At 40.2% G+C, this 13,166-nt stretch overlaps 1 protein-coding gene across 1 annotated transcript; it reads right to left on the bottom strand.

Moving 5' to 3' along the window:
• Nucleotides 1-1,126: 1,126 nt before the first annotated feature.
• Nucleotides 1,127-9,115, bottom strand: C2H13orf42 (chromosome 2 C13orf42 homolog). The gene is made up of 3 exons (XM_075850055.1): nucleotides 8,579-9,115; nucleotides 5,845-5,992; nucleotides 1,127-1,727 (listed from the first exon to the last, which is right to left on the bottom strand). The coding sequence occupies exons 1-3, from the start codon at nucleotides 9,038-9,040 to the stop codon at nucleotides 1,501-1,503; spliced, it is 837 nt and encodes a 278-aa protein (XP_075706170.1). The 5' UTR covers nucleotides 9,041-9,115; the 3' UTR covers nucleotides 1,127-1,500.
• Nucleotides 9,116-13,166: the final 4,051 nt, after the last annotated feature.

Raw genomic sequence — 13,166 nt, 5'->3', positions numbered from 1 at the left:
AGTTTTTGCATTGCAAAGGCTGAAATACACAGTGAAATTCCGCTTCTTCTCCGCAACAGACAGTGCATTCTCCGTACAGAAAATTCAGCCTATGGTCCGCAGCGGAGTTTTCCGCAATGTCTGCACGAAGATAACTAAAAAGGTGTGGAAACCAATGGACAAACTGTCTGCTAAGGATTTCCACTGAGGACTGTCCGCAGCGGAATTCCACAGCAATTCCGCCACGTCTGAACGTGCCCTAACTATTCTATCAGAGGGCAGTATCTCAGACTTGTAAGTCTGAGACAGCAGAGGCCATCTTGCACACCGAACAATAGGCACTGGAACACGGGAACGGAGCCAGCAACAAGCAGGAGGAGGCCACCAGGTTTGTTAGTTATAATTTTGTAGTATATACATAATTTTTAAATTTTGACTGGAGTGTCGCTTTAAGGCTGGTCATTAAAGGGTTGAACATTTTGCAGTAGGTTCCTGAGCTCTCTCTAGTGGTGGCTGCAGGAAGCAGAATGTTACCTTTTAATTCTGTCTGGGTTTTGAAGCTATGTATCAAAAAAACAAAGCTCTGGATTCTATAAAGAAAGATATATTAAGAAATGAATCAGCACATCATTTTGAACCAATTAGATTAAAAAAACAAAATAGTATTGAAGGGTGGACAGTCACATTAAAGGGATTTTCCTATAATCATTATTTATCACCTATCCACAGGATAGGTGATAAATATCTTTTTGGAATGGGTCTGAATGCTGGGACCCCCACCGATTACGAGAACAGGCTTCCCTTGCCGTAACTGGGAGCCCCATAGGAATGCTCGACCACCGCTACGTTCATTTCTATGGGGCTGCCGATCGCTATGTTCGGCAGCCATATAGAGATGACTGAAGCAGTGGCTGAGCATGTACACTGCAGCTCCATTCCTGTGGGTGTCTCAGGAACTGCAAAGTAAGCTTATTCTCGTGATCGGTGGGGGTCCCAGCAGTTGGACCCCAACCAATTAGATATTTATCACCTATCCTGTGGATAGGTGATGAATAATGATTATGGGAATACCCCTTTAAGTATTATTTAATAATCATCAAAAACTGCCATTAATGGTGACAATCCAGCTTAGTATGATGTAGTCTCAAATCACAAAAATATCAATCCATCCAGCACCTCACGTACATGACTTCTCTTTCTTCATAAAATATTGTTCCACCAGGGAATTTTTATTCCATTTCTGTAGGAATTGGTTTCAGAATTGTGTCTCTTTAGAATCTGGTCTTGTAGATCTTCATACTCGTATAGCAACTCGTGCAGTATCATTTAGCAAATTCTATAATGTTCTGCACAGCATTGCATCCTTATAGAATGAGTCTAAAACTGGATTTTATTCTTACAGTTGTCCCCAGTTATTTTTGCTTCATTGATCACACTTAACAGAACCAAAAGAGAAGAGCCAGGGTCTCCTTAGGCCATTAGCACCAAGATACCTAGTCCTCAGCTAGTGGTGATACTCCACTACTTGACTTTTAGCTGAGGTTTAAATTTCAATGTGTTAAACGCTCCTTCTACAGCTTTCGGCAGGTAGATTGGATATCGCTCTATCCTCTTAATACATGTGTTCCCCACGCTGCTTCTCCAGGACCCGCTGTATATGGACGTTCTTAAGACCTCCTCTGTACTTCTCCTTGGTGCCCGTAGAATCCAGTTTGAATGCAAACTATGTTCTCTGCTACTGGTGGCCACTGGGGAGAAATAGAACATGAATAATATAGAGGGAAGCAATGACTAAATGATTCACTAAACTAATAGGCTAAATAATAGGTTTGCCAAAGCACAGATCTGTACATATTGATCAGTTATGATATCCATAAATCATCTCATTTTGATGGACACTTGACCAGATGGTCTTCATAATTATGAAGTAGAATTAGGGGTAGTTCACACAGAGTTTTTTGGCGCTGATTTTGATGCGGATACCGTGTCGGAATCAGTACCAACAAACGCCCCAAATCGCCCCCATTTATTTCAATGGGAGGCAAAGGCTTTCTTTTTCCTGGGCGGTTTTCGGCCGCTCGAGGAAAAAAAGGCAGCATGCAATTTCTTTGAGTGGCTTCCACCTCTGACCTCCCATTGAAATGAATGGAAGACAGAAAAAAACAGCGGCACTCGTTTGGAGCGGTTTTTTTGCAGCGGTTTTTACCCGCAGTTATTGCAATAGATTCAATGGCTAGAAAAAGACACGGGCAAAAAATGCTGTCAGAACTTGCTGCCAATTCTAAATCTGCCTCAAAATTCCTGATGGCATTTTGAGGCAGATTTTTTCTGCCTGACAAAAAACAGCATTTGATCTCATTGATCATATTGTGGCAGATGTTTTTTATTTTTATTTATGATCCACATTAGCTCATAATTATGGTCTGTATGTAGCAAAATTAAGTTCTAGAATACTATGAGGAAATAAATTGCTAGAGAGACCCTTCCACTGCCAAAACCCGGCCTACACGACAGTAATCTATAAATAGCGTAAAAGACGCTGATTCTAAATCTGTCATTTTTATCTTTCTACTCCCTTGCATTCGCCCGCTGTAAACCCACACACGGGCTGTGCGCTGCATGCTGATGCATAGAGAGGACTACTAAGCTCAGCGATATAACGGAGATAACTCCTATGATTTGTCATCGGCATGCAGTGCATGGCCCGTGTGTGAGCAAACAGCGGGGGAATGCAAGTGAGTAGAAAGAAAGATTACTGATTCGGAGTCAGCGTCTTTTAAGCTATTTGCGGATTACTGTAGTTTAAACGAGACAGCTCGTTGATCGGCGCTCGCTTGCTCATGTCACAAGGAGCTATGGATGGGGACGAGCGATCGTTACTCCGATCGTTTGTCCCCATACATTATTATCATGTCGGCATGTTTACACAGGGAGATGTGCTGCCGACAACGATAATGTTTCAGTTTTTTAAAAAGATACGATCAGCAGATGAACGAGGGTTTGCTCGTTCATCCGCTGATCGCTGCCCTGTTTACACAGGGCAATTATTGTCAACGAGCGTTATATGAACGCTTGTCTGCCCGATAATTGCCCAGTGTAAAAGGGTCTTTATTCTATTTGCCCCTTCTTCGTGATAACCTACACATAGAAGGAGAGTGCATAGAGAGAGAGAGAGTGGAGTAACTCATGACTGCAGGATCTGACTACATTCAGGGTTTGTTTGTAGTCTGTAACCACAGAGACAAATAGGCCTGCATAGGAGCTGAATAAACAAAATGGTAGGACATTCTCAATCATGACTATTTTCAAAGCTGCCTCATTTTGTAGTATTTAACCCCTTAGTGACCACCAATACGCCTTTTTACGTTGGTCACTAAGGGGCCTTAGGCTAGGCTGACGCCTTTTCACGTTCGCCTAGTCTAAGTCCTGCACGGGTCTCCCGTGCAGGCTGGAGCCGGGGCTCTGCTGTCTGATGACAGCTGAGCTCCTGCTCCAACGCCCACGATCGAAGTTTACCGCGGCATTTAACTTTGTTTACAGAGGGAGTGAGTTCCCCCTGTCACCCATCGGCGGCCCGCAAATGCAATCGCGGGTCTCCGATGGGGTGTCATGGCAGCCGGGGGCTTGATAAAACCCCCAGGTCTGCCCTGGAATATGCCTGTTAGGACGTGCCGGAGGCACGTCCTAACAGATTGCCTGCCAGATTTACACTGACAGGCAATAATGCTCTGGTATACGAAGTATACCAAAGCATTACAGCAGCGATCTGAAGATCAAATAGTAAAGTCCCCTAGTGGGACTAATGAAATAAATAATAAATGTGAAATAAAGATTAATAATAAAAGTTCCAGTAAAAAAAAACAAAAAAACAGTTTTATTTAGTAAAAGTATAAAAAATAAAATAAAAGTACACATATATGGTATCGCCGCGACCGTAATGACTCCATTAATAAAGTTAATATGTAATTTAAACCGCAAGGTGATAACCGTTAAAAAAAAACCGCAAAAAACAATGGCGAAATTGCAATTTTTTTCCATTGCCCCCCAAAAAAGTCATAATAAAAATCAATCAATAAGTCCCATGCACCCCAAAACAGTACCAATCAAAACTACGTCTCGTCCCGCAGAAAACAAGCCCAAAAAGTCACTACATTGATGGCAAAAATAAAAAAATTACAGCTCTTGGAAAGCGACGATGCAAAAACAAATAATTTTAGTTCAAAAGTGTTTTTATTGTGCAAAAGTCGTAAAACATAAAAAATCTCTACATATGTGGTATCGCCGTAATCGTACCGACCCATAGAATAAAGGTAACATATTATTTACGTCGCATAGTGAATGGCGTCAATTTAAAAACGCATAGAACAATGGTGGAATTTCAGTTTTTTTTTTATAATCCCCCCAAATAAAGTTAATAAAAGTTATATGTACCCAAAAATGGTGCTATTAAAAAGTACAACTAATCCCGCAAAAAACAAGTCCTCATACAGCTATGTAGATGAAAAAATAAAAAAGTTATAGCTCTTTGAATGCGACTATAGAAAAACGAATAAAATAGCTTGGTCATTAGCGCCTAAAATGGGCTGGTCACTAAGGGGTTAAGGTGCTTTGGAGCAGTAAAAAATTATTGCAAAAGTGTAAATATCTTTTAAAGACCTAAATAATCTGATAAATACTATTTGCTTGGGACCTGCACCCTGACTATCCTAGTAAACAGGATTTAAAGGAACAGTGTCACGAAATTATTTTTTTTTACATCAGTTTGATTTTAGTGTTTTATTAAAAACTTTTATATTTATTTGTGTGTTTGTGTTTTACTTGTTTTTATTTTTTTCACTTTTTCTTGTCCATGGGGGCTGCCATTTTTTTTTCCATTTCTGTATGTGTCGATTAACGACATATACAGACATGGAATACGGCAGCTACAGTCCCATAGTGAATGCGAACGGGGCCCGTTCCATCCACTATGCTGTACGCCGTCTGTGTGGGAACGGCGCATGCGCCGCTCCCACACAGTCCAAGTTGAACTGTGCGCCGTCCGGCGCCATTTTCCTGTAGACCGGAAGTCACGGCCGGACAGTAAGATTACTACTTCCGGTCGCGGCTTCCGGACTTGTGCACTTGGAGCAGCGGTAGCAGACGGAGCAGACGGACCGGAGGGAGCGGCGGCGACTGGAGCAGGTAAGTTATTTCTGTGTATGTAAGTGTTTTACTGTGTGTTTACTAGTGTATGTTAACCTACTACACTGTGTGTTAGCTCAAAAAATGGCGACACACAGTGTAGGAGGTTTGACCGTTCAATCCCCTCGTTTCTCCCGGCACTAGCCAGGATAAAGGAGGGGGGATTCTGAGAGCTCACTAGAGCGAGTGAGTTTTCTCAAATTTTGCAGCATAAAGCAATGTGGTTGCTTTACCACATGCAATGCTGCAATTTTGGGAATTGCTCCATCTAGTGATCAGCGCTGGGAAATATTATAAATTAGAATCTAATTTATAATATTTCTTGACTCGTGAAAAAATTTAAAAAAATTAGAACAATGTTTAATCACCTATAAACTAATTGTTTAACTAAAAAAAAAATACATTTTTTTCTAGCGTCACATTCCCTTTAAGCTGTTAGGTCGATTCCCTAGCAACCAATCTGTCTCAAATGTGGACGGTCCTAGTGCTGACGACAGAAGGGGAAAAGTAAATAAACAGTGATATTTTCAATCTCATACTGCATTATTAATCAGATTTTTCTACAAATACATTTAGGTGGTAAACTTTTTAAACATTTCTTCCTAAGGGGTGGGGCAATTCCTTTTAAGACTTATGCTACAGTACAAATAAATGAATTAGTATTAATATTGTTAAAACACAAACCATCAAAGTCAACATCTGCATGCTTGAAATCGCTCGGTGCCGTCCTTATTCTCTTCTCCGTGTCCAGTTCTGCAATGACTGAATCATAATAAGCTATAGCATCTAGGATATCTGAGTTGCGATTCTGCTTTACATTATCCTTTGAAACCTGCATAAACACAATGAACACTCAGTCATAAATGTTTTTAAATGAGTTTTCCAGGTAGTGACAAGCGGCCAGAAGACCAGAAGTCTCCATAGTACCGTCAGTTCATACTTCCGTTCAGCTGCTATGCTCTTTCTAGAACTGATGTGATACTTTAAATCGAGGAGTCTGTAAATATCAAATGCACATTTTATATATCCTACCTTTCAGCTTCAGGGTTTTTTGTAATAGTACAAAACGTGGAAAAGAACATGTTTGGCGTAGTCAGACTGCAACGCCCTACGTTATAACAAAAACAGATGTACGACATCACCTATAGTCATGATATAGTTGCAGCAGAAAAATTTATAAGGTCAGTACTTATACACAAGGTCGTATGTACCATAGAGGCATACCATACATTTGCTATGGGGCTCCTGGAGAAATAGGGCCCAGAGTAGATTGTCTGCATCCCTCATATTATTGGGTGGTGAGATGAATAGGTGGCCTCCTTTCTAAAGCTTGGGGCATAAAGTGTGGGATTAAGGCTGCAAGCTCAGGGTGCCCAGGCCATCAGAGCCAGTGTCACGTCCTTCGGTAGCTACAGGTGATGAGCCCGTGTGCCGGTCCTGGTTGCAAAACAGCATTGAGTCCTCTTGTCCCAGGTATCTATGGGTGCTGTGATGTTACAAGGGTTGTCCCACCATAAAAACGTATCACCCATCCACGCTGTTTAACTGCTCTGATATTTTCGTCAGTCCCATAAAGAATGAATGGAGCAGCAGCACGGGTTATCGCCACTCCGTCAACTAGGGGACCCTCGTTCTTGTGATCGGTGGTGGTGGGACCCCCAGTGATTAAACACTTATCACCTATCCTTTAGATAGGTGTTACGTTTTTACGGTGGGACTACAAAATTTAACCTGCACCAGAAGGGGGCCCCATTTTAATCTTTGCTACAAACCCCCCCACACACACACACACACTTTTATGTACATTACTGCTTATACAACCTCTATATATCATGGTGTAACTATAATGCCATAACTCCCAATCCTTATTGGTGATGGATTGGTTCATTCTCTACTCCACTGTCTAGTGACATCTCGATTCACAAATCTGGTATATGTTGAACTACATACTCGTGTATGTAGAAACATAAGGAAACATGACATTGACGTCTTTAACTAATTTCATTTCATTAACAAGGCTCTATGGCTATTACTATATAACAGAGCAACTCTAGTTCTTGGGCTGTACAGTTGTAAAGGTTGGTGTGTTAATTTATAAGGGTGGGAATTGTACTGGTATATTGCTCTCTATGGATAGTATGTATAAATTGCGCTTCCTGGATGGATCTCAAATAGCTCGTCCATAGAGCAGCCTGTACGATGAGCTGCATTTAAACAGCTGCAGTTCTTCTTTTCAGAGCTTAAAGGTGTATTCCCATCTTGGACATTTATGGCACATTCACAGGTCTATTTATGGCATATCCACAGGTCTATTTATGGCATATCCACAGGTCTATTTATGGCATATCCACAGGTCTATTTATGGCATATCCACAGGTCCACCTCAGACCCGCACCTAACTCTAGATCAGAGCCCCCCGACCTCCATCCTACCTTGTCCTGCTCCCGCCACTCCTGGCCACAGTCTGACAAACTGGTCAGGATTAAGGAAAGGGCCGAGCTTGCTGAACTACACTGTATCCGTAACTCCCATAGAAGTGAATATGAGTTATGCAAACAGTGCAGCACGGCGAGCTACACTGTCCAGAATTTGGGAGCTACGACGACAGCGTGCTACACTGTTTCTGTAACTCCCATTCACAATTACTCCTTAGGAAAGATGTCAATTAGTTGTAGTGCAACCAGAAGTTGTGTATGTAACCTGTTCTTTGGGGTCTTTTCCGTCACTCTGCATACCTTTTGAAAATGCATATGTTTTCTTTCTATGCTTGCTGATTTGGTGAACTCTTCTTGGTGTGATGATGTTGCTGTGTTCAGCACTCTGACACAATCAAATATCTCCTCAATTCTGCTCCCCTTCTCCTCTCATAGCAAGTCGTCTCACAGACAAAGCAACAAACTGCAGCTGCATCTCCCTCCTCCTCTAACCACACTGTCTGATATACTCTACACTGATTATTATTTTTTGGTGAGGGCGGGTGAGAGACTGAGGAGAATTTTTTATATTTACAGAGAGCCTACAGGCAGCGAAAGGGGAACTACAGGCTGTTGGAAGGTGCGGCACATGGCCCTTCCCCCTAATAAGATATATTACAAGATTGCATAGAGTCACAAGTACTACTGATTTAGGAACACAAAACAAACTATGATGATAAGTACACTCTAAAATTGCCTTGTCCAATGCACTCTCTAGGAAGTGCTATGGATCTGTATCACTACATGACTAGGCTCATATACCATTCAGGACTCCGGGAGAGCTTTGTAACCGCCCTTGTGGAAATTGTGAAATGCTGTCATAGTATAGTCATATTTGTCACCCAATTGTCCTTGAGAAAGATATAACTAAGAAAGGCTTAATAGAATTTTTAACGACTTGACAGAAGAGGACATCTCGAGAACCCATCTCAGTTTCCTCTTACCTTGACTTCCCCTGTCTCATGTGCTGGTGACTTTTTTTCAGCTTTGGACGACTTGGTTGATACTGGCGAATATTCAGACGTTCCAGTTATGCACCTTAAATTATGAAGGCTAGCCAGATATTTTTTTCTGAGAGCTAACAGATCCTGAAGGTACTGGAGGAAATCCTGTGTCTTGGCAAACATCCATGCAGAGTCCTCGTTTTTGTAGTAGCAGCATCCTGATTCCTCAATATTTGTTGTGCTTTTATACTTTTTTAAAGACTCACCAAAAGTTTGCATCCTTTCTCCAACTACATACATAGAGGTGCTGCGGACCAAGCGAACTGGAGAAAGAGTGCCATTGCAAGTAGTGTTATCTTCTGTAAGGTCACGACTGCAAGAGTTCGGGTGAAGAGCCGACTGAATTTTTCTCAGCATGACTGTTTCTGTTGTACAAATATATGGAACAATTTCAATATACATGTGAACCGTTGTCTACTATGTAACCAAGTTTTTGGTAAGCCTTGTAGACCAAAACTTCATAAGTTGGACTTGGCTTGGGACATTTGTAGATGAGGTTGACCTTGGTCTGTGGACTTCTTGTTTTCTTGCAGAGTTGTTTTTTCATAACCTTAATCCTAGAAATGTTTCACTTTAACAAGGTTTCACAAGGTTTCTTCATTCTCCATCCTAGACGCACAGTCCTCCAGTCCAGACACAAAGCCTCATCACTAATACAGCCTGTAACAGAGGATCTCATGTGTTTTCTCCATGGGAACGGAAAAGCACATGGGTATCTGGTGTCTGCTTATTGTTGAGAAAATGGAGTCAGATAACCAGAGGCAATGTATACTGTAGAAATGAGTCAGGATAGGAAATGCTCTGCAAGAGTTAATTTATTACACACAAATATTGGAACAATTTGTAGGAAATAAAAAAATATATATAAATCGCAATTGTATTAAATAACGTTTTCTTTATTTTTTCAGTTTATTTTAGTATAGGGAATGACTGTCATGACATATTTAGTGAGAGGAGCTTCCAGACACTGACTGCAATGTGCGCGTAATGCGTATATATTAACACATACATACTTTGTCTGCACTATCTATGTTTTTTTACAATGTGTCTGGATTACCCCATTTTTTTCAAAGGAAAGAAACAGATAAACACTCAGAAAATACACTACTGTTCAAAAGTTTAGGGTCACTTAGAAATTTCCTTATTTTTGAAAGAAAAATACAGTTTTTTTCAATGAAGATAACATAAAATTAATCAGAAATACACTCTATACATTTTTAATGTGCTAAATGACTATTCTAGCTGCAAACGTCTGGTTTTTAATGCAATATCTACAGAGGTGTATAGAGGCCCATTTCCAGCAACCATCACTCCAGTGTTCTAATGGTACATTGTGTTTGCTAACTGTGTTAGAAGATGAATACCAAGAAAATATGATCGACTGAAGAACATGAAATTTATAGAGAAAAATACAACATTTTATTAACATAAAGACATGACACAATTAAAACTGGAACAGGGAATGAGTCACTCAATAAAAAGACATCAAATCGATCATGCACCGGATATGAATGTTACATAAGTATGTAAGTAATATACATGTTGTAGAAACAGCAAAAGAGAATTATGTAGATACTCATGCAGACCTGTATCTAATGGAGCCGAGGTAGGTTATGACAAAAGAAAGTCCAATAGGATCCAACAAATGTATATAATCTAGCCCACCTATGTGAAGGCGTGTGACAACAATTACATATAAGTGCAGTAATTGTCTAGATGAACATGGAGGGCTAACAGGAGCCATAATATGGATGCTGAAGGATCAACATAAAAATGTCAAGTGTGCAATGTACATGGGCTCACAGAAGATAGCAGAGAAAAGACAAGAGAAACTCAATGGCAGCTGTCTAACATGAAGAAGATGTGGAACATACCGGTGGACATGAAGGAAGCGTGAAAGAGATGTCTGGACCCGACGCGCGTTTCGGCAACTGCCTTCGTCCGGGGTTAGGGTCAAAATGCTAATATCCGCCCATATATAGTACATAGCTCAGGTGTTTAAGATATTAAGAGATTGTGAGATGAGGAGGAGGCAGAACCAGATGACGAGAAACGGCGTCTGATGCGGGGTACAAAGAGGGCGCTGCCCCACTTCCGGTACCGCATCATCAGAGAGGATGTGAGGCGGCGGGGACTGACCACGCCCCCAAAATCCTACTCCAATTGCAGACGGCGGTCGGAAGAGGTCAGGGCCACTCCCCCCCCCCCTGAGAACACATCTGATCATAATGTCATGAACATCAGCGCACAGCCCGACATCAATGCATGCCACAGGAGAGACAAGAGAAAAGCTCCCAATAGAAGTAATTTCGGAACAGTGTGTGTAACTAGGGATAAGGCGATATAGTGAAGTGGGATGCCTAAGTGTTAGAATTCGTGATCTATGAACTGAAAGTAAGAATATGATGTGAAGAGCCGCTGGATAAAGAGAGCGGCATGATGAGAAATGTGGTGATCTGTTGTGAGTGAAAGTGTAAAACAAAAAATGTCGATCTGAAGGGATAATGAATGTAAGTTACAATGAAGGTGTGAATGAAATGACAAGTATAATAAAGTGTGTGCAAGTGGAATATGATAGTGATGTGATTAAAAATAATAAAAAAATGAATAAAGAGAAGAATGAGTATTGGCATATGCAAAAAAGAGATAAATAATAAATTTACTGCATAAGTAAGTGTGGATGTGAAAGTGAAGGGACAAAGTAGCAAATTGTGTATGATACATAAGGTGTTGAGTGAAAACTGGTGAAGAAAGAAGGAAAGGTTATTGTATATAAATACAGACGTAGATGTGTGGTGGCCTATAAGTATTTATGTAAGTGTCGGTACAGAATGAGCATGCAAATATAGAATTTGGAACACACATTATATTTGGACCACATGCAGACATAAAGACATAGAGAATACATTAAAAAAAAATATTTTTACATGCAGCAGACAATACATATAAAGAACACACATTTTTGTAAATATGTTACAAAATGAATGAGTATTAGTATCAGATATGATAAAAAGAACAATACAAAAATACATTATATATATATGTTCTCTACTTGTGAAAAAAATAATATAAATAATGATAATAAAGATGAAAATAAGAGAATATATATAGAAATATAATAAAATACAATGAAAATAAAAATAATAAAAATAAAATAAAAATAAAAATAAAATAACACTGTGCATTTTACACATATAAAATTATACAAGATAAATTAAGTACCAGAAATGATACTAAATAAAATATAAAAGATGAATAAACCAAATAATAATATAAAAAATATGAGTGAAAAATAAATAATGCATGATACAATAAAATGAAACATATGAATAATGACAGATACAAAGAATGTGTGCAAAACACCGTATTCTGTTTCTTATTTCTTCTTTTGAGGAATAGAAAATGGTCCAAAGAATCACCTCCTCAAGTGAACTCGATAGAGAATATCATGGTTCTATGTATATAAATGGAAAGAAAGAGGGTAGTTAGTGCTAAAAAAAATGACAACAGGGATGAGGGAAGGATAAAAGTCAAGACCCACAAAAGGAGTCAATAGTTACAAAAACGAAACATAGCTCAAGGATTCATTTAGTCCATATGGAGACATTGTCCCAAGGGTCCATATCCAACGGGACTCGCATTGTGCGAGTTTTTGTTTGATGGCCCCACCTCTCATACCGCATATAATGTGGTCAATCCCTCTCACCTTCAACTTGGAGGGATCGCATGAATGGTGTGTTTTAAAATGTCGGGCCACCGGTTTCAGCATCTCCAAGTTCTCTGCCCCTGATGCTCGTTTTATGTCGGCCATGTGTTCACGTACACGAACCTTCAGCTCTCTAGAAGTGAGACCAACATAAATCTTTGGGCATGGGCAGACAGCGTAATATACAACAGCTTTGGTAGTACATGTGATGGAGTGAGTGATGTTAAAGATTTTACTGCCAGAAACATCAGTGAAAGTATTAACTTCTTCTACATTGGGGCATGCTATGCATTTTCCGCAGGGCTTGCACCCCCATCTTGGACCCTTAGTCCCAAATGGGTATTTGGTTTTTATTGGATCATAAAAACATCTTACGAGATGGTCTTTCAAATTTTTAGATCGTCTGGCTGTGACGCAGGGATATTTTGTGATAAATCTATTTAGAGTAGGGTCTGTCAGAAGGATCGGCCAGTATCTTTTGAGAATTTCTTTCATTTGTGGCCATCGGGAGTGATACCCCGTGATAAATCTAACCTGACTCTGTTTTTCTGCCTTCTTTTTAGGGAATAGCAGGTCATCCCTAGGTGTCCGTTTTGCCCTTTGATAGGCTTTTTTATTGATCTAACACTGTATCCCCGCTCCAGGAAACGGTGTTTCAGGTCATCTGCCTGTTTCTCAAATAACGAATCAGAGGAACATATCCTCTTTATCCGTAAGAATTGTCCAATAGGGACCGCTGAAATGGTCTGCGGGGGGTGAGACGAAGATGAGTGAAGCAATGCGTTCACGGAAGTTTCCTTGCGAAAAACATCGCTGTGAAGG

Source organism: Rhinoderma darwinii, chromosome 2 (assembly GCF_050947455.1).
Source record: "Rhinoderma darwinii isolate aRhiDar2 chromosome 2, aRhiDar2.hap1, whole genome shotgun sequence".
In the NCBI taxonomy this organism is placed as follows: Eukaryota; Metazoa; Chordata; class Amphibia; order Anura; family Rhinodermatidae; genus Rhinoderma; species Rhinoderma darwinii.
The sequence above is the reverse complement of the archived record's forward strand: the minus strand, read 5'-3'. Positions and strand labels throughout refer to the sequence as shown.